This window comes from Harpia harpyja, chromosome 17 (genome assembly GCF_026419915.1).
Source record: "Harpia harpyja isolate bHarHar1 chromosome 17, bHarHar1 primary haplotype, whole genome shotgun sequence".
In the NCBI taxonomy this organism is placed as follows: Eukaryota; Metazoa; Chordata; class Aves; order Accipitriformes; family Accipitridae; genus Harpia; species Harpia harpyja.
Window position 1 is genome coordinate 755,517 of NC_068956.1, and position 20,702 is coordinate 776,218.

The 20,702-nt window shown below is 50.7% G+C and overlaps 2 protein-coding genes across 3 annotated transcripts in view; both read left to right on the forward strand.

The window, feature by feature from the left end:
- The window catches only part of NUP98 (nucleoporin 98 and 96 precursor), a 40,945-nt gene extending 26,495 nt beyond the window's left edge, over nucleotides 1–14,450 (forward strand). For both annotated transcript variants that reach the window (XM_052812204.1, XM_052812205.1), the window contains exons 21-33: nucleotides 2,382–2,558; nucleotides 3,326–3,479; nucleotides 4,783–5,203; nucleotides 6,028–6,257; nucleotides 6,574–6,843; nucleotides 7,474–7,631; nucleotides 7,856–7,999; nucleotides 9,156–9,298; nucleotides 9,861–10,082; nucleotides 11,036–11,277; nucleotides 11,781–11,935; nucleotides 12,411–12,522; nucleotides 13,102–14,450. In XM_052812204.1, coding sequence (XP_052668164.1) covers nucleotides 2,382–2,558; nucleotides 3,326–3,479; nucleotides 4,783–5,203; nucleotides 6,028–6,257; nucleotides 6,574–6,843; nucleotides 7,474–7,631; nucleotides 7,856–7,999; nucleotides 9,156–9,298; nucleotides 9,861–10,082; nucleotides 11,036–11,277; nucleotides 11,781–11,935; nucleotides 12,411–12,522; nucleotides 13,102–13,319 — 2,646 coding nt within the window. In that variant the 3' untranslated portion in view covers nucleotides 13,320–14,450. The remainder of the gene's footprint in view (nucleotides 1–2,381; nucleotides 2,559–3,325; nucleotides 3,480–4,782; nucleotides 5,204–6,027; nucleotides 6,258–6,573; nucleotides 6,844–7,473; nucleotides 7,632–7,855; nucleotides 8,000–9,155; nucleotides 9,299–9,860; nucleotides 10,083–11,035; nucleotides 11,278–11,780; nucleotides 11,936–12,410; nucleotides 12,523–13,101) is intronic.
- A 2,411-nt stretch (nucleotides 14,451–16,861) lies between these two features.
- CHRNA10 (cholinergic receptor nicotinic alpha 10 subunit) lies at nucleotides 16,862–20,286 on the forward strand. The gene is made up of 5 exons (XM_052812688.1): nucleotides 16,862–16,925; nucleotides 17,212–17,357; nucleotides 17,789–17,943; nucleotides 18,356–18,888; nucleotides 19,045–20,286. The coding sequence occupies exons 1-5, from the start codon at nucleotides 16,865–16,867 to the stop codon at nucleotides 19,527–19,529; spliced, it is 1,380 nt and encodes a 459-aa protein (XP_052668648.1). The 5' UTR covers nucleotides 16,862–16,864; the 3' UTR covers nucleotides 19,530–20,286.
- Nucleotides 20,287–20,702: the final 416 nt, after the last annotated feature.

A 20,702-nucleotide genomic window follows, 5' to 3' on the forward strand; every position in this document is an offset into this window, starting at 1 on the left:
CTGGCTCACTGGCTAATTAAAACCTGCTAGTTCATCCTGCTCTCATAAAGTACATTCCTTAAGCATTTGCATGTTATTTGAGATTAACACATGGCTGTCTGTAACAGACTTGCCTGTGTGTACCACCTTTCAGTTTTCCTTCTTGCTGCTTCTTCAGATTAATGGGAACCAGAGCTGATGTTTTAAGCAGTCAAAAATACTGGGAATACGTGTGACTTATTCAGGCCTATCTTATAGATTGAAATGTACTTAGCAAAAACTTGTCCAGGTTAATTAACCTCTTTGATTTGCATACCATTAATTAAGGTTTTCATTTCTGAAAATAGGAAAAACATCTAGCTTAATTTCCCAAACCTCTGAGAAACTCATACCATGGTTTAAAAGCTTGTCAAGCTCTTGGTGTGTAAAGCATCTGAAAGTAATATTCTTTGGTTTGTAAGAAGCATTTAGGATCTAGGCTTGTTTTGGGGTTTGGGTTTTTTTTTTCTTCCTTCACTAACTTGAATATTAATGAATTTATTAATGTTGCAAGGTCCACAGGAAATAGTTACACCAGGGACCTGGCTGCATTAAAGCACAATGAAGGCAATAATGAAACTTTTGTGTTTGTAACCATATTTTGACTTGTAAATCTGTTCTGCATACTGTAGGCATACTCAGATACCACTAGCTAAGGCTCTTTCCATGTCTGCCATTAAGTTCTATCTTTACAGACCCCTTAGTCTAATTTTATCTGCCTCATCTGATAACCTTCATTGCATTTCTTGGTGGATTCTAATGAGCTAAGAAGCAGCCATTTGAATATGCTTTTAAATTCCTTAGCATGATTTCCAGTGTACTATCTGCCACGGTTTCTTTGCTCATATATATGCATTGCTCCAGAGCATTGCTTCAGCAGTCTGTACGTTGTTGCTTCTGGAAACTAAGTAAGCTGTAGGCATGAATCTTTCACAGGACACTCCTATCTAAGCAGCAGGAGTGGTTAGACTAGAGCAAAACCAGTGCACTGCAGCCCAGGTTTGGGATTAGAGCCCATCAGGAACCAAAGGGTCACCTGGTTAGAACCTGAAGGCCCTTCAGTTAATGTGACACAGGCTAATTACTCCTGGGCCAGGTGCTTCTTTCAGGGTGGCCTGTTAGCTGCACAATACCAGCAGTGAATGGCATTCTCCAGGGGGTTTTGTCCTGTCAAACAGTTCCTGGTAGCAGAACTGACAAATAGTTGAATGGCTTGCAGCACGCTGTCACGCTCTGTGGTTTGGTACCGGCTCGGGGGGCTCGCTGCGATGTCCTATCAGGAGACCCTGCTGTCACCACAGTCAGCAAGCTGGGCAGAACTAGAGGCAATGACAGTGGTAAGAGTTAATTCAGATACCTGCTTGTTGTTTGTACTGGCTGAATGTTTTCTGGCCCTGCTTGGAGTGTGAGTACAAGTTGTCTTAAGTGATTGAAGGTGTGTAGAGGTCACCTCAGGCTCATCACAAAGGTGATGCCATGCGATTGCCTTCAGGAAAAATCATAAAATTAATTCTTCCTCTTGCGTTGGACTAGCAGTAGAGTTGAGAAATTTAGCTGCAGATTGGAAGAAGAGAACTACTATATTTAACTTTCTAACTGCTGATGTGCTAGTGATAAGCAGAATATCGTTGGAAAAACCCCACAACTTTCCAGTCCAATGACAGTTGTGTCCTGGTTTAAAATTAACAAAAAAAAAAAAAAACTTTACACATACATGTGTGCACACACCCACTCTGTGGCCCAGCCTTACAAGATCTTGAAAGGGCTCATGTCCACTTAAAACTTCTGTTAAGTTCTTTGTGGAATATAGACTCAGTTTTTAATTTGTACTATGTCACAGCTGGGGAAAAAAAAGCAGATATTACAGTGACTCATCTGCTCATCAGCCACCAGTGGTATCACACATTAATGCTGGAGAATCACTGCTTTTAAACTGGTTGCTCAGTCATCTGAGATGTCCCAGGCTGAACATTGGTACAGGAAACTTTACTTTGTGTGATTTTTGAGGGAGAAGGGGAGAAAGGCAGGATACACAAAACTCTCTTTTCTTTTTGTTGGTCACATGAAAAATGGAAAGCTGAAGAATAGTTTCTTAAACTGAATGGCAGAACTTGGGAAACTTCAGGAGGGCATCACTAAACCGTGACTTCTCCTTCACTTTAACTTGTGCTGTTATGTTACAACTCTGAAGAAAATGGGAATAGGTTATAAATATTCATCTCTAAACTTAATGTGGAGTCTTGACACAAGCAAGGGAGTACTCCTCTTCATTTGCAGGTGATTGTTGAAACTATTAAATACTCTTTCTCGGCAAGCTGTTGCAATCTGCTGTTGTCTGATGTGGCCTCTGCATGTGTCTGCAGACCCCAGAAGTGGAGCAGCTGGGCAGGGTTGTGGAACTGGACAGTGATATGGCAGACATCACCCAGGAGCCTCCCCAGGAGTCCACTGTAGCAGATAACATGATAGAAGAGCAGGAGGCAGTGCCTGCTTCAACTCACATCGCATCAACCCTGGGTATTAACCCACATGTCTTGCAGGTTAGTGTCTTGCAACTTCCTTTCTCTGAAAGAGAGTACTTGGTAATACCTCTCACTAACTTCTCAGTTTGCCTCCCCAGGTGTACTTACATACCAACTTGTAATAAACTATACATCACACCTATAGTACAATTAAAACGTACACATTAGACTTGTGTGTTTCTGTGGTAAACCTTTATAGACATGAAAAGTTTAATGCAGAAATGAAAATTGTCTTAAGGCTAGAATTCAGATTTCCAAATTCTGAAGTGTGGGCAATGTGATAAGCTGAACTAATATCTAGGCACAACTGCCTTGGGCCCAGTTTGTGGAAAACAAGGTAATAGGATAACTGGTCTTGACTTGGGTTTTGGTGTGTGTGATTGGTTGGTGAAAGGATAGTGCCTGGAACACTTGTGGGCTTCTACCTGTGTTTTTAATTTGTAAACATAAGGAAAGCATAGTGGAATTATTAAGCTGAAAAACAAGTAAATAGAGCTAAGATCTAAGAAAACGTGATTATTTTAGGACTTCACACCCATCCTAACAAGTACTGTGACACTGATGTAACTACTAGTTTGTAAAAGGTTAGCACCAACTGGCAAGCTTGCTGTCGGTTCTCCTGAACTGTGTGCCTTCACTGTTACTTGAAATATTTGTGACTTGAGTGTTTGGTCATGTGCAGCACATAGAAGTTATCTTGGTTGGGAAAGGAGCTGATTAGATCAGTTAGCTTCTGCTGTGAGAATGATTGCTAATGTGCAGGCTTGACTTATCACCTTTTTTAGATTATGAAAGCTTCCTTGCTTGCTGATGAAGATGACCTAGACTTGATCCTGGATCATTATCCTGGGAAGCAACCTGTAAAAATGGATACTTCTCAAGAGATCTGTTCTCCGAGGCTCCCTATTTCAAAATCACAAGGACAGAAAAGATACTCGGGTATTGTGAGAAACCACATACTGCTTGAAGAAAGAGTCTAATTCTCATACTAACAGGCAAAATCGTATGACTGGCTGAACATATGGTAGAACAGTTGTGTGCTGTGGTGGGTTAGCTTTGGCCAGCAGCCAGATGCTCACCCAGCTGCTCTCTCACTCCCCCTCCTCAACAGGACAGGGGGAGAAAACTGGATGAAAAAAGGGTTAAGATAAAAACGGAGATTGTTTTGCTTGTGACAGTAACTGGTAAGCAGGCTTGACTTGAGTAAAATGAATTTATTGCCAGTTAAAATAGGTTTGGGTAGTGAGAAACAAAGACAAATTAAAACAACACTTTCCTACCCTGCCCCTGCTTTCCCAGGCTCAACTTCCCTCCTTCATTCCTGACTCCTCTATCTCCTGCCCACTCCAGGGGGTCAGTGGGGATGGGAATGGGGGATTGCAGTCAGTCCAGAGCAGTTCCTCTTTACCACTCCTTCTTCCTCACACTTTTCCCCTACTCCAGTGTGCGTTGTCTCCTGAGGGCTGCCAGGAAAATACCTGCTCTGGTGCTGGAGCATCTCTTCCCCTCTTCTTTCTCTTGACCTCATGTTCCCACTGCTGTTTTCACTTTTCTTTTTCTGCCTCTGTGGCATCTTCTGCCCTTTTTTAAGTTCTCACAAAGGCACCACCAACTTTGCTGATCGGTTCAGAGGTGCCACAAACTCCCCTGATGGGCTCATCTGTGTCCAGCACAGGGCGGCCCCTGGCCTCTTCTCATAGAGACCACCCCTGCAGCACCCCTGCTACCAAAACCTTACTGTTTACACTCAATACAGCCACAAACTGGTGACTTCAATAGGAATAATACCTCTAGTAACAAGCATGGAGTTGCTTCCTGAATTAAATGGGCAGACCTGAGATGTTTTTGTGGGGACAGTTTCAGCCCTGTTCCTGTTAATAGCAATCGGTGTCTACTCTCTCTGGGAGATGCTTCTGTTCTAATGGTCCGACTATGACAATACCTGTTAAATTAGTGACTTCTTTGGAAACTGTGCATTTTGGAGTGAGACTGGCTGTGTACTGTTCTTAGTGTGATATCACGTGCTTTAGTTTGGATAATGCAAAGCGGGCTGTGCATGGTGGGTTTTGCAGTTCTCAGTACTGCAGATAATCACACTTAGCTATGTGTTACCATCACAAACCATGGCAAATGTTTTCACTGGCTGCCTAAGTACTAAAATACCTTTAAAATATCAGAAATCTACTGCCTGAAAAGGGAGTACCCCATTCACTTAAATGTTCTTCCTGCTTCTTCCCTCCAGTTGGTGGGCTGCTGCAATCCAAATTTGCTAATGTAATTTTCCAGTCACCGAATGCTGCTCTGCAAGACTTCAAGGGACCAAGGACTTCAAGCAGTCCCCCTTCTGTTGCCCTTTGGTCGGCGACTTCTCCATTAGCATCTACATTCTCCGTACCACCATCAGTCCCTGAGGTACAGATGAAAACAGTTGGTGTCCGCAGGCAGCAGGGGCTTGTACCTCTGGAAAAGTCCATCACCTATGGAAAAGGGAAGCTACTGATGGATATGGCACTCTTCATGGGGCGCTCATTTCGTGTTGGTTGGGGACCCAACTGGACACTTGTCAATTGTGGAGATAAGTTGAGTGGATCAAGTGAAATGGAAGATCTTCAGTGTGAGACCGTGGAGTACGGATTCCTGCCAACTCCTGTTGCTCCAAAATCGTAAGTAGTAGTTTCCTTCAGGATGGTTCTGACATACTCCCTCTTCATGTTTGAAAGAATCTTGATTGTAGCTTGATACTTTTTTGAAATTCAGCTTAATATTCCTTTTGGTATGCAGAAGTGGTGCAAAATCATGTTAGCCAGGGAGATTTCCTTCAGGTTGCTACTTTACAAAACTCTGTATCTCAAAGGCCTGGAACAGTGTAATGAGAGTAGTTACTTTTTTAACAAGTATATAGCACCATCATCCAGCAAAAGGTTAAAGAGGGAAAGTTCAAAATTGTTTTCAGGAAGCTTCTAATCTGCTGTTGATCTTCCCTGAGGATATCTGCCCTACCTAAAAAATTTCTTGCTTAGCTTCTGAATTCAGATGCCTTCAATTCTGCTTGTATATAAAGCAGTATACAAACCTTTCCTGGGCTGCGTAACTCCATACCTAAACTTGACTGGAATATAGCTAGATGTTCTACCATTTAAGTCTTCCAAAAAGCTTGTTCAGTTGATGTTCTCCAGCATATCTGATTTGCTGGCAGAATGAGGTGCTCTCACAAAATGCAGTGGGGTATGGCAAGGTGTGCTAATGGCCTTTTAAGAGCTGGAAGCACCCAGTTCAATGATGTTTATTTGCCAAAGTCTGGTTCTGAATCCCAGACTGTAAGCAGGTTCTTCATACCTAGCTGTTGACCTTGGATCATCTGTCTTACTGTCTTTAAGTTAAAATTAGGACAAGCTGCATAATGCAGCTGCTCCGTGATGGGTGCAGCTCACTTGCAGGGAGAACAATTCAGAACATTGCTACCTGGTTTTATCTTCTTTTTCTCCAGACTCTCAGAATCTTCTTTCAAGGTTCATGTGGAGAAGCTGAGCTTAGAACAAGGGAAGATGGACAGAGGCAAACAGCTGTATCTCATCCCTCTGGAGATAAAGCTGAAACATAGCACTGTCCATATGGATGAGCACTGTCCTCTTCTAGAGCCCAACCCAGGAGTTTCTGCTATTCACGACTATGCTGACTGGGTTAGGAAGGCATCCGAGGATCCTGCTGTGACAGAAGGCGAGTATGGAATAATTCTTTTCACGATGACGATAGCGAATCTGGAAAACTGTCCCATTCAGGTTAATTTCAGGTTGCATCAGAGCAGTGAAATGTGAATAAAACAGAAAAATTGACTGTACCTCAGCATTCTTTCTGAAAGCATAAGCATGGTGGTTGGCATTGGGGAGCTAGCTGACTTCCTGCGTTGACTTGTAACAGTAGGATATCCTTTAAGATATCCTACAAGGTTATGCTTATAATCTTATATGAGTCCTCTCTAAATATTCTTCTGTATGTTTTCACTCCTGATGACTGAGTAACTCTGTCCTGACAGCTGTTGTGAAGCACTGGTGCTTGGCGTGGACTTTATGTGAAGCGATTTGGGGGAACCTGAGAGAGTTAGAGGCCAGCTTGGAGGACCCCAGTGAATACATCCTGGCCCTGGAGCGTAGGAAAGCCTTCTCTCACTGGCTCTCAGAGACTGCTGCAGGACGAATTGAGGAGGAAGTCTCTTTGTCCCGACATGGTAATCACATAGAGGCTGTGTTCAGCTGCCTTACTGGGAAGAGAATTGGTGAAGCTTGCAGGCTGGCACAGCAGTCAGGTAAGATGCTTAAATCTCTCTGTTTTTTGGGGGGAGGGGGAAGGGAGACACATAAAGAGAATTTAAACTTTGAGAGCTGATAGTAACTGGCCACTCTGAGTATGGAGTTTTCCCTTGTCAGACAGTGATTAAGGTGGGGGCTGGCTTGTCCATTTGCTGCTTGAGTACCTGGTCACATTTACACTGGCTTACTTGTCTGCTCTTCTAGAGTGAGGAAGTGATGCTGTATTGCATTTGGAACTGTTTTTTTGCATAGTATTTCCTTTGAATGTTTTTTTAATTACTGTTATTTTTAATTGCACTTCTGTTAAGCCACTTTACATTTGTTTTAAAAATGTGTATTTTCAGAGCCTAATGGCTAGTTTCATCTTGGTCTTTTATGTTGGCTCACATCTTAAAACTTCCGTTCATTTGTTTCCTTTGGGGAATCTGTCCTTCCCATTCCTTTGTCTTCTCCCCCACCCCCATTCTAGTAGGTGTTTGTGGAGTGGTTTATTTGATGAGAAATTGTGCACAAAAAACAATCATGCAGCTATAGGCTGATCAGAGTGCCTCACAACTCAGAAACAGATAGCTGTGGCACAGGTAGACGGAAGGATTTAGCTCATGTGCTGTTGTCTCCTGTTCTAGGTGATCACAGGCTTGCTCTGCTCCTCTCCCAGCTGGCAGGTAGCCAGCCCATTCGGGACCTCCTCACCATGCAGCTGGTGGACTGGCACAGGCTGCAGGCAGACTGCTTCATCCAGGAAGAGAGACTGCGGATCTTTGCCCTGCTTGCAGGAAAGCCTGTAAGTTCTGTTACTCGGCTGTTTTGTCATTGGCTTGACTTCCCCTTCTTGACAACGGTACATTTAAGCTGTGACACTCAACCACAGCACATGGTACACGGCAGGAAGGAGTACAAGGTGTTGACCTGTTTTTTTTACTAACGTAACCTCATGGTCTTGCATGCCTGGTATGTACTGACCATTGTGCAGTAAGTTTGACTAAACTTAGTCATTTGTTTCTTTAGGTGTGGCAGTTATCAGAGAGAATAAGTATCAATGTATGCTCGCTGCTGGACTGGAAGCGTTGCATGGCTGTCCACCTCTGGTACCTGCTTCCTCCAACAGCTTCTATTTCCAAGGCACTTGCCATGTACGAGTCAGCGTTTCAGGTAGGTCAGTCATGCCTGGCTAAAAGGAGTTGTCTGTCTGATGCTGCACTGAGACTTCTGTGAGCAGTCAATTGTTGCTGCGGAGGAATTGCGTATGGGTTCATTATTTCAGTTGTCACAGCATCGGATTCCTTCACCGGCTTTAATGATGAGTTTTTGCAGCAGTTCACTTCCCCCACTGGCATGGGAATAAAGCACTGGGGTTGAACCTGTTGGTAATTCTAGTCACTTGAGAAGCTTAGGACCTGCTCTTTAGGGTGTTCTGGTAGTGACTTATTTGAAGCCTATCTCCCACTGATTGAGTGTTTTCAGGTGTTTGATAGCTAGACAAAATTAGGAAGATGGATAGTGGCCAGCAGCAGGAAGGCCATTTGAGCTAGGTAGCCAGTCAGCTTTCCCAATGTGATGATTAATACCCAGCTGCCTGACTTCCAAAATAGTCTTTGCCGAACCATACTCCCTGTTTGTTCCACTTGCTGTTTCTACAGCAAATGTGGAAGCTATCCTACAGACAGTGCATGGCTGCATGCATTATGCAAAGCCTTGTTTGTTGCTGTAGAGCTGTCAGCTTCTGTATACAAAAAGACAAAGGGTTCTGTTGAAAAAAGTGTTTAATCATTTAACTAAAGATAGTTCACCCCTTGATCTGTATGCCTAAAGATAGCCCAAGTGCAGCATCAAGTCTAGTAACTTCTAATTGATGCGTGCTTAATGCCACAGGAATATTCAGTGTTATCTTTGTACGTCATATGTCAGTATAATGTGTTCATCACTTCAAAACACCAAGCTGTAGTTTTATCATGACTTGAACTTAAGATGCTACTAGGTTAGAACGTGGGTGTGGTCTCGCTGCAGCCCGATGATGCGGAGGAAAAGTGGATACAGCTTGTTTCCAGGACTTCATGTAGGAGGGCTAATAACTGGAAACCAGCAGGACATGGAGCGCTCTTCCAAATGCAGGTCTAGTGTTCTTGCCAGCAGTGAAAACATCAGGACTATTTTGGTGACCCAGAGTGGTTAGATGGTATGGAAGACAACAGTTCTTCTGTAGTTCAGTGCCCTGTAAAATGGTTCTTGTTGACTCAGTGTGTTTCGTGCTGCTGGCTTAGCTGTCCAGATTCTATCTTTAAACTTACTGTTAAAACTATTTCTTTAGAACACACCGGAGTGTGAAAAATACGCCTGCTGTCCCCTGCCTCCTTACCTAGAAGGTTCTGGTTGTGTAATTGAAGAAGATGATAATGCAGGAAGACCTTTGAGAGATGTCTGTTTCCATTTGTTAAAGCTCTACAGTGACAGGTGAAAAACTATTTTTCTAAATCTTGATCAGTCAGTGACTTCTTGAATTCCCAGTACAGGGCTATGAAATCAGCTTCAGTGTTTACTGAACCACTGACAGTAGGCAAAAACCTGCCTTGCATGTACACCCTTACAGAATGTGGTGACACTGTCACTGCTGGTGATAGCATAGATGATGAAACTTAAGCTTTGGAGCACAACTGTGGGTTGTTTTTTTTTCCTTAAGTGTTTTCTGAGTCTGAAGAGTGCAGTAATCTTGCTTTACCATAGTTGCCTTTGAGATTGAGGCATTGAGAAATCTACAGGAAGAGCACATACAAAAGAAAAGGCTGTGACAGTCTGGATGCAGACTTAAAAGACGAGCAAAAGAATTTTAACAGTTGGTCCTATCTCTTTTTTTTTTTTTAAAGTAAAACAAAAACCCCAAAACCCACACCCACATAAATCACATATATAGAATAATTGGAGGTTGGTGAAGGGAAGGCACTAAGTAGCACCAATTTCTGATTTTATTATGTGGATACAGTTAGCTGTTTTATGTTGCAAATATTTTTCCCTACAGGCACTATGATCTTGACCAGCTGCTTGATCCCAGGAGTGTGACATCTGACCCTCTGGACTATCGTCTCAGTTGGCACCTGTGGGAAGTGCTCAGAGCCCTGAATTATACCCATCTATTCAAGCAGAGTCAAGGAGTGCTGAATGCTAGCTATGCTGCCCAGCTTGAAAGTGAAGGGCTTTGGGAATGGGCTGTTTTTATACTGCTGCATGAGCCTGATATGCAGTGAGTAAAAAATTTTTTTTACTATTTTTTTTTCTTGAAAATAATGTGTTCTCTGTTTTATAGATCTGCTATGTATACTGTAATTATCATGGCTTCTCTCACATTAAACTGGAACTGCACAGCTGGAGAACTTCATGCCACTTGTAATCCCAGCACACAGTTTTTACAAGTGGCATGAATAATTCTGCTTAGTTAAATGTCTTGTTAGATGTTAAATAGTATTGTGTTGTAATGACTGTAACTGCTGAACGGTGCTATAGAAGCAGATCTCGTACTCACTTTGATATCCTGTGGCTCTGTATCTTGTCTCTGGCTCAGCAAGCTTATGATGTTCAAGAACTTGTCATGAAAACGTCATTAATGCAAAATACTAGAACTGTTCCCATTGGAGCTGAAGAGAAGCAAGTGTGTTTGAAAGGAAAGCTTGGGAATCACCAAAATGCATGTTTTGCTTCTGTTGTGAAATACAGACTTGACAAAAAATTGTCTTAAATTTGTAAATAATACATCTTTTGTGGAAAGGTGTCTTTTGCTGTTAATGTTTACAGCTACCATTAATACATTGCAATAGAATTTATTTCCAACCGATAACTTCAAATAGGGCCTGTATATTCCTTTTAGGGGCCTGGATCATACTTAAATGTTCTTAAGCTTACAACATTTGAGATGTTACAAAACACTAGCGATGACTTCATTCTTAGTGGTTAACCTGCACTGAAGGAATTCACCTGATTTTAGAACTTTTCTTAATATCCTGCAGTAATACTGTTCAAGGCCCGGCAAGGCTGGCTTTTGCCATCTGTTACGCCCGTGCCTCTGCCGGCACCAATAAGTATAACGCAGCTCTCTGCTGCCTTGTTCAGTCCTCGGCTGCTTGTATTGAACTGTATCTTCTGATGGAGTGATACGAAGGATTGCTTGTTGGAATAACACCTTGTCCTCCCTTCCCCCAGCATACGGGAGAAGGCAGTGCGGGAACTCCTAAACCGGCATTGCGTTCTCTGTGAGACACCAGAGTCTTGGGCCAAGGAGACTTTTCTGACACAGAGGCTCTGCGTTCCCCCGGAGTGGATTCACGAAGCAAAGGCAGTTCGAGCAAGGATGGAGGGTGACAAGCATAAAGAAGCCCTCTTCTTGTTCAAGGCTGGGCACTGGAACCAGTGTCACAAGCTGGTTGTCAGGCACTTAGCCTCAGGTGAGTCTGCTCTCTGAAGTTTTTTCAGTCTGTCTTTCGAACAGCACACAAACATAGTAGGAAGAGAAGTCATTGGGCGTTAATAGTATGAAGGGGTAGGGCTGTGTTCCTAGCAACAGGGCTAGTAGAGAGTGACTGGCTGTTTCAAAATAGTTCTCGCTTGATATCTGGCGTGATGATTCTTCACTGCAAACACATGAAAAGGGCAGTGCTTAATCTTCTGTGCATCCACCTTCCTGTGCCAGAGGTGCCTCAGGGAACAAGGGCAGTGGTAGCATTCCTGGAGCCCTGATCCTGTGGGTGTCCCTACTCTAGGAGGTGGGATGGCCTCAGACTTGCCTTTTGTAGGTCATAAATCAAGTATGCGTTTCTGGCTGTGACTGATACTGTCAAGGAATTACAAAACTGACTGACAGTACAGTCCATTAGTTGCTTTTTCTTTAACAATTGATGACTTCTAAGAGACCCTTTTGCTCTCTTACTGACGTGCTTGTTCTCTTTAGATGCTATTATTAATGAAAACTACAAGTACCTGAAAGGATTCCTGGAAGATCTTGCCCCTCCAGAGCGTAGTGCACTCATCCAGGACTGGGAGATGGCAGGGCTGGTCTACCTAGATTACATCCGTGTTATTGAGATGCTTGATAGGATTCAACAGGTAACAGACTAAAACAATTGTATTTTTCTTCCTATAGTTTGGAAGCTCATACACGTTCTTGCTTTTAGAATAACCTTTTACTCGCTGTTCAGTGCTGATGTTAGTGTTTCCCTTTTGGAGACACTAGCAAACAGAATGTGGTGCATCTCTGAAAATACAGAGAGATTTGGTCAATGCTGTCAAAATAAGATGTGGGCTCTGCCCTGCAAACATGCTGTATGGAGCACGACGGTGAGGTAAGTGAAGAAGGAACAAAACTAGCAGTTAGCTGGTTAGTGGGGAGTCTGCATGTCAGTCCCCTCTAATACAGCTCCAGACTTCCCATTTCCACCACTCAGGTGTTAACTTCAAGCAGGTTTTAGTGTAGACTGTCTTCTGTTGTATAGACTTGGCTTAGAGTGCACTCGGGCAGTCTGTGAGCGGTTCTGCTGAAAGGCTTTGGGTGACTTGGCGGCTGACTCTTGTTTGCTTTCAGCTGGATTGTTCCACCTACGAGCTAGAGCGGTTACATACCAAAGTGACGTCCCTGTGCAACAGGATAGAGCAGATCCAGTGCCACAGCGCGAAGGACCGCCTGGCTCAGTCAGGTATGGTGACATCAATATCTAGCAGCCCGCTGGAAGAGCCAGCTAGTACTGGCTGTCACCTGGGCTGCTGGTCTATCTGTCCCTTTGCCTGTGCTGAGAAGGAAGGCTGTGGTTGGTGAGGTGAGCCATGTCTTGCTCCAGTAGTTACCGTACCTGCAGCTATTGGTCATTTCAGGCAGGTTTTTTTGGCTGGTTGATGCAGCGTCCAGTGTCTGGCCTCTGAACAACTGTCTGTTGATAAGCAATAAAATGTCTTGTACATAGTTAGTTTTACAGTGCTAAACAAAGTGTGAGCGTGCTTGCAGAAAATGGTCTAGTCTAAGGAATAAGGCCAAATTTTTATTATACTCGTGGAGGAAGTCTGTATGGGGAGAGGAGATGCACTGCTGGAGCTGAGAAAAGGCCAGGTCACACTAGGGCATGGTTCCACCAACCCAGCCTTTGCTCCAAAATTTCCCGTTGAATCGCTGCTCAAGTTCACCCCTCCGCAGGGCGAGCTTGTAAGCGCTCACGTGCTAGCTCCTGCTCCGGAGCGTGGTGTGGAGCATGAAGAAACATTCCTCTTCCTTCTCTTTCCAGATATGGCCAAGCGTGTTGCTAACCTGCTGCGGGTGGTCCTCAGCCTGCAGCACACCCCAGAGCCCATCTCCGACTCCACGCCTGACCTGCAGCGCGTCCCTCTTCGCCTGCTCGCTCCCCACATCGGAAGGCTGCCTATGCCGGAGGACTATGCCTTGGAGGAGCTCCGCAGCCTCACCCAGTCTTACCTACGGGAGCTGACAGTAGTGACTCATTGAGGAAGAATCCCTTCCACCGATGGACAGTTTTTACCGTTTGTTAACCCTTACCCTTGTTTTGAGGGCAAACAGCCTCTAGCCACGCAGGTTTTTCCATAGGGGTGTAAAACAGCTTTAGTATGTGGGCTAACGCAGGAGTTTTTGTAACCTGGGGGAGCATTGAGACTGGTTGGACCTTGCTGGCTGGCACCCTCAACCAAACAACGTTTTCCTAGAATCAATAAAGCACCTCTTGCCGAACCTGTCTGCAGGCGAGACTGTACCTGTGGAGGGGGGCACGGTGTGGGCTTCGGCTCCTGGCAGATCCTTTTCACTCCTTTCGTTGCGGCGCAGAGGATGGTGAAGCAAGTGCTGGGACAGTTTTCCGTGGGCAGACTCCAGCTTTGGTGGGGCTGCACTTGGTAAACCAATGAACCTTTGGCACCTGAACCGACCGCGGATAAGCTTTAACTGGGGCTTTATGTTAAAAGTTTGCTCTGTGGGTGGGGGAGGGAGAAGAAACTGAAGTTCAGAATTGTCTTTTCCTGCATTCTCTTGCTAAGTTGGAGACCTGTGAATGTGTTTTTTCTCTTGTTTCTCCATCCTCTGTCTCCAAAAGCAAAGCAAGCTACTTCCCTGCCTCAGGAGAAAGGGAGGTGACACCTCTGTGTGTGCCTTATGGCGTGCTCTGCGCTGTGCAGGCCTCTGAGGACGGACGTCTCCTGGGTCCTGCATGCAGTAAAACACAGGAGCTTGTCCTAATAGTTGCCGTGTTCCCAGACTCCAGGCTTCTGATGGGAGGGGGCAAATTCTGCGCCGAAAGCGAAACTGCCAAAAGAGGTCACCTGCCCGAGGAGCAGAGCAGCCTGGCTGCCCAGGCGCTTCGGACTTGCCTCTTTGCCGCCGGACTGCTGCCTGTGTAGGTAAGGGGTACGTGCAGCCGCACTGCCACATGCACGAGTGCCCGGGACATGCTGTCGTCTCTGTGTTTGCCATGTCGCTGGGTGACATCGAGCGGAGCCACTGTCCAGCCTAAGAACATCCTGCAGGTGAACAGCTGACTGTGTCAATGTGCTCTGGTGTGTACAGTCTTTACTCTTACTGTGTTTAGAAACTGACTATTTTTGAAAGAAGGAAACAAAAAAAAGAAAAGCTGTCTATTGCTCTGCTCTGATTTCAGGGTTGCTGCAGTGGCACCTCCTGCCACAGCCAGCCAGCCAGTGCTGGCAGTGGCCAGCAGCTTCCAGCCTGCCTGGCGCTGCTTTGCATTGGCCCACTGAAGGTCTTTATGCATGAGGATTATGTAAAGGTTTTTATTAAAAAAACAAAAAATATAAATAAATGATCTAGATTATTTTCCTGTCTTTTTGAAAACAATAAATAAAATGTTTATAGTATTCCCACGGTTTCCTTTGCTTCTTAAGTAAGATTTCAGTTTCATAGGCATGTGTCCCGTGGCTTGGGCTGGCTCGGGTGGTGGCACAGCTCACAGGACCAGAGGGGGCAGGGGAAAGCTGCACCCTCCTGGAGCTGAATCTGTTGAGGGATGTGAGGAGCAACAGGGAAGGTGTTTTCAGGTACGGTCGGTGTGGAACAGGAACGGGGACCTGGTCACAAAGGATGTGGAAAAGGTACTGGATGTCATCTTCATTTTGGTCTTTACTGGTAGGACTGGTCTTCAGCAGCTTCAGGTCCCTGAGACCGGTGGGAAAGGTTGGAGCGAGGAAGACTTGCCTTGATGGAGAGGGGCGAGGCTAGGGAGCACTTAGACCGGGCGTCCCAGGTCTCTGGGACCTGGCAGGGTGCACCCATAAGGGCTGAGGGAGCTGCAAGGCCGCTCCAATACATTTGAAAGGTCGTGGTGATTGGGGAAGTTCCTTCGGAGCCTTGGAAGCAAGCAGGAACAGCTGGAATAAAAAAGTCACCCGTCTTGTGGAGGAGGACGTGGGGAGCTACGGACTGGTGGGCCTCGCCTCGGTCCCTGCTGGGGTGATGGAGCTCGTCTTCCTGGGAACCATTTGCAGAGATGGGAAGGAGAGGGGGCTGGAGGAGGCTGGGGTGGTGCTGAGGGGGGGAAATGTCCTTTCTTGGAAGGGGGAGCTCTGGAAAGAGGTGAGGGACGGGCCAGGTTACAGCCTCATGGCAAATGGTGGGAAGCGCTTTTCCGTGCAGCACAGAACAGGTTTGTTCAGGCTGAAAATGTGTGGGTGTTCAAAAAGGGGTTAAATAAACCACAGATAAATATCCTCAGCTGGGCACAAATCCAGACCTCTGCTTCCTGAGGCGGGGCAATGCTGGGTGCCTGGTGGTCTCTCTTCCTGGGCTTGGGGCTGGGGGGGACCCAACTGCCTGGTGCCAGCTCTTGGGCACGGAACACTATAAAAGCAGCGGCGATTAGCGTGTCCTCACCCACGCAGGGCGGCTGTCCTGCCGTGCCGGCATTTTTGCATGTTAAATGTGACACCAGGTTGCTCCGGCTTCGCCTCCTTCCATTATCGTAATTGCCTCTCTGCAACCCCAGCTGCTACCCTGGGCGGAGGAGCAGCAGGGCCGGGACACCGGGCTGGCTGTGAATAATTCACTACCTGGAAACAAAACCTCCAGCCTTAAAACTGATCAGCGCACTGCTTGGCATCTGCTGCCAAGGATCAGTGTGGGAAAGGTGCCAGGGAGGGGCTGGGGGAGCAGGAGTTGTTGGCCTCCCGCGTGGCCGGAGCTGGGGAGATGCTCCAGCACCCCTGCGGCAGGGACTTCTCTGCCACTTTCCTGCTTTGTCTCCTGGGTCATGTCGCTTAACCTCCTGGGATTCTGTTCTCACCAAATGGGAATAATCTTCCTCTTCCCTGTCCTCGCTCTTTCACTGAGACCAGAACCCCTTGCTGTGCACAGCGCTCCCTCCACACTGGGGTCCGCAGCATCCGCCCTCAGCTCTTCCCACCACGCACTGCCACGGCCTCGGTGGGCTTCAGTGCCCTGACAGTCTCCCTTTCAGCCCTGGGGTTCCCTTTTCCAGCTTGCTCTGGGCCAGGATTCTGGGGAGCGACCCCCTCTGCCCCCAGCCCCCCCGGGCCAGAGGAGCCTCAAGAGCGTGGTTTTCAGCACATGAAGCTGCCGGCAGCTCCAGACAACACAGTGAGGAGCAACCTCGTCCCTGCCCGCTCCAGCCCGCCGCACGGTCCTTGTCACCGTGGTCCTGGCCCCGAGCTGCCTGGAGCAGGCAGAGAAGGGGCTGCCTGCCACCAGCGTGGCCAGGAGGGTCTCTTGGGAGTGATGGTTCAGGGGGCTGGTGGGCAAAGCCTTCCCTGGGCTTGGGGAGCTGGTGGGCAGCCAGCAGGCAGCGCGTCAGCACCCAGACCCGTCCCAAAGGGGCTCAGCTGCACCCAAACCCTGTCCCAGCCAGGGACCCTCGGGGTCGCTCTCCGTTACCCCCTGCACAGAGACTATCAGTCCCTGGGGGGGGGCCATGCCCCCCCTGCCCTGCCCCAGCCTTGACGTCACCCCGGCGCTTGCAGGCAGCACGTGTCCCCCCCCCCCCCCCGTGTCCCCCGGGACCTGCACATGTCGGGATGGAGCCCGGAGCTCGCCCGCTGCTCGCCCTCTGCCTCGCCAGCTGCCTCCTGGCCCCAGGTAAGCGGCAGAGGGGGCGGCAAGGGGCACTGACCCCCACCCAGCCCTGGGCGTGGGGAGAGGGTCCCTGGCCCCTGCGAGCAGCAGCATCCCCACGCATCGGGCATCCCTGGGTGGGGGACGGGGTCGGTGGGCTGGTGGCGAGGAGGGGTGGGGGTCCCGGCATGCTCCTCCACCTCGCTCGGCTGCCAGTGGCTCCCTGTGGCCGGGTTCTGGGGGTCCCTTGGGAGGGGTCCGGCTGCATTCGCTGCCGCGGCCCCTCCAGCCCCGGTCTGGGTCCCCTCAGGCTGCCGGGGGGCGCAGGGCAGGTTCGCCTACAAGCTGCTCCACGACCTCTTCGCCAACTATTCCAGTGCCCTGCGCCCCGTGGAGGACACGGACCGGGCGCTCAACGTCACCCTCCAGATCACCCTCTCCCAGATTATCGACATGGTGAGTGGCCGGGCATGGCACCGGCACCGGCAGCCCAGCCCGGCCAAAACGGGACCTTCCCTGTCACGCTCCTGGTCACCGCTTAGCCGGGCTCTGCTCTCCCCCAGCGGGTCCTGCTCGACCCAGAGCTGATGCTCATCCCTCAAAACCAGCCCAAACCTTTCAAAACCAGCCCAGCTGCCCCCAAGTCAGCTCAGACCCCCCCAAGTCAGCTCAGACCCCCCAAAACCAGCACTGCCCCCCCCCAAAAGGAGCTTGGACCACTTGAAACCAGCTCAGACCTCTCCAACCCCCCCAAAACCAGTACAATCCCCTTGAAAGCAGCTCAGCCCCTCGGGATCCTTACAGAAACTGCCGGGCTGGAGGGTCGAGGGGGGGGTGCTGGTGGCACCGGTGTCTGTCCCCCCACGCCCACCCTCTCCCCTTGGCAGGACGAGAGGAACCAGGTCCTCACCTCCTACCTGTGGGTCCGCCAGGCCTGGCTGGACGCCCACCTCACCTGGGACAAGGATGCCTACGATGGCATCGACAGCATCCGCATCCCCAGCAGCTACGTCTGGCGGCCGGACATCATCCTCTACAACAAGTGGGTTGTGCTCGGGACCCCCCCCCTACGCTGCTGTCCGAGCTGGGGGGGGCTTAGGCTGGGACTGGGGGGGGGCTGCACGCGGTGTTGCCAACCTTGGGGCTGTGCGGCTGCATGTGGGGTGGGAGCAGAGGCGTCCTGGTGTGGGTGACGCAGGGAGGTGGTCACCCCAACCGGGCGACAAGCTGGGGACAGGGGGGGCTGGCACCAGCCTGGGGGGGCTGGCACCGACCTGCCAGCTGGGACATGTCACCGCGGGGGCAGTCAGGGGCACCGAGCCCCCTCTTTGGCGAGCAGGGTGACACGGGGAAGGGACACGGTGCTGGGGGCAGGCGCTCGGCCCCAGCCCCGCAGACCCTTGCCCCACCTGGGGCTCGGGGCCATCCCGGCCCCACAGCCGTCCCTCCCCCAGCGCCGACGACCACTTCGGCGGCTCGATGGAGACCAACGTGGTGCTGCGCTCCGACGGGCACATCATGTGGGACTCGCCCGCCATCACCAAGAGCTCCTGCAAGGTGGACGTCTCCTACTTCCCCTTCGACGGGCAGCGGTGCCGCCTCACCTTCGGCTCCTGGACCTACAACGGGAACCAGATCGACCTCCGCAACCGGCTGGACACCGGGGACCTGACGGACTTTGTGGAGAACGTGGAGTGGGAAGTGCTGGGCATGCCGGCCACGAGGAACGTCATCACCTATGGCTGCTGCTCCGAGCCCTACCCCGACGTCACCTACACCCTGCTCCTCCGCCGCCGCGCCTCCTTCTACATCTTCAACCTGCTCCTGCCCTGCATCATGGTCTCCTTCCTGGCACCTCTCGGCTTCTACCTGCCGGCCGACTCGGGGGAGAAGGTCTCGCTGGGGGTGACGGTGCTGCTGGCCCTCACCGTCTTCCAGCTGCTGGTGGCAGAGAGCATGCCCCCCTCGGAGAGCGTCCCGCTCATCGGTGAGCCTCCACGGTGCCCAGGACCCTCCCGTGGGACCAGAGCGTCCGCACCGGGGTGATGGGCAGCATCCATGCCGGGGTGGCTGTGGTGCGGGGAGCAGGGGGGGTGAGCCTCTACCCCCTCCGCTGCAGCGTCGCCGCTCGTTGCCCACGCAGGGAAGTACTACATCGCCACCATGACCATGATCACGGCCTCCACTGCGCTGACCATCTTCATCATGAATGTCCACCACTGCGGCCCGGGGGCCCGACCCGTGCCCCCCTGGGCCAGGCGGCTCATCCTCCACCACATGGCCCGGCTCTGCTGCGTCTACGAGGTGGGCGAGAGCTGCAAGAGCCCTCCGCGGGCGCCGGGCGGGCGGGCGGGCAGCGGGGACGCTGGGGGGCCGGGGGAGAGCCCCGGGAAGGGGGAGGTGGGCACCGAGGCAGGGGGCTGCCCCCGGGACCGCTGTCTGTGCCACCACGACGGCTTGCTGAGGAACGTCGGCTACATCGCCGGCTGCTTCCGGCACCACCGAGCCACCCAGCGCCGGACCAGCGAGTGGAAGAAGGTGGCCAAGGTGATGGACCGATTCTTCATGTGGGTCTTCTTCCTCATGGTCTTCCTCATGAGCGTGCTGGTCCTGGGCAAAGCTGCCTGATGGCCCCGCGCACCCACCCCCCCGATGCACCCCCTGCCCACGACCGCCCCCGAGGACGGTGGTGGCCGCGGGTGCCCCATGAAGGTGGCTCGTCCCGAGCACCCCCTGGCCACCCACGGAGCTGCGGGTGGGAGGTCCACCAGAATCAGGGGAGAGGAGCCCAACAGTGGGACCCCCATCCCGGCCGGGGCCGCCCCGGCTGCAGGGCTGAGGGGTCCCAGCCCCCCAGGTGGATGCGCCAGGGCATGCACCCGCATCCTCCCATTGCACCCTGCACCCAAAAAATCCAACACAATGGAAATAAACCCTGGAGCGTGTGTCTTCCCTCCCCTGCCTGGTGGCTGCGGGGGGGTCCTGGGGCCTCAATGCCCCGGGGAGGGCTGCAGCACTGGCACCAGCACCAGCTGGTGTGGGCTGGGGCTGTGCACGGAGTGGGCAGCAAAGAGGTGTGGGACCCTCAGGGACCCTTCTCTCCATGGGGCCATGCCTGGTCCTCGCAGCCTCATCCCGAGCTCCACAGTGGAGGGAGGGCTGGGCAGAGCCTTTCCCTGCATGGATGCGTATGTATAGATAGATATACAGACATAAAGTTGTCCACAGACACACATACATACCCCGATGTTGGCATCGCTGTCTGGCAGGGCCCTGGTCCCCGAGCCACCCCAGTCCCCCAGTTATCGGTGCTGCTCGGGGGTCTCGCATCACCCCGAAACCGCCCACAAAACCCCACAGTGCCCTGAGCTGTGGCCACCGCTCCTGGCCACCTCCCACCCCCTCCCACGTGCCCGCCGGCATCTGCCGCCCTGCCCAGCCAGGGCCGGGTCCACCGCAGCCCCCCGAGATGCCGCTCCAGCCTCCGGCAGCCCTGGTGAGGGTCCTGAGGGAGCGGGGAAGCCCCTGCCCCGTCCCCTCTGGGCGCTGGCTGGGGCAAGGATGGTGCCTGGGAGGGATGGAAGGATCTGGCCGTCGACACCTTCGATGACAAACTCACGGGGCTCCCCGTGGGAAGGGGTGCAGCGCCCGGCAGGAGCTCTGGAGCTGCTGCCCACCCCAGGTGGATCGGGTCGGTCCCGGGGTTCATCGGTGTCCGCTCAGCCCAGCCCGTGGCGGCCAACATCCCACGGTGGAGACCCTGCAGTGGTGTCCCTCCCCGGGGACCCATGCAGCAGCATG

Bases quoted from the DNA above. Each gene is read 5' to 3' on its own strand.
- CHRNA10 (XM_052812688.1), top strand. From the start codon at position 16,865: ATGGAGCCCGGAGCTCGCCCGCTGCTCGCCCTCTGCCTCGCCAGCTGC. The intron at 16,926-17,211 runs GTAAGCGGCAGA...GGGTCCCCTCAG, and splicing joins CAGCTGCCTCCTGGCCCCAG to GCTGCCGGGGGGCGCAGGGC. The intron at 17,358-17,788 runs GTGAGTGGCCGG...TCCCCTTGGCAG, and splicing joins TCTCCCAGATTATCGACATG to GACGAGAGGAACCAGGTCCT.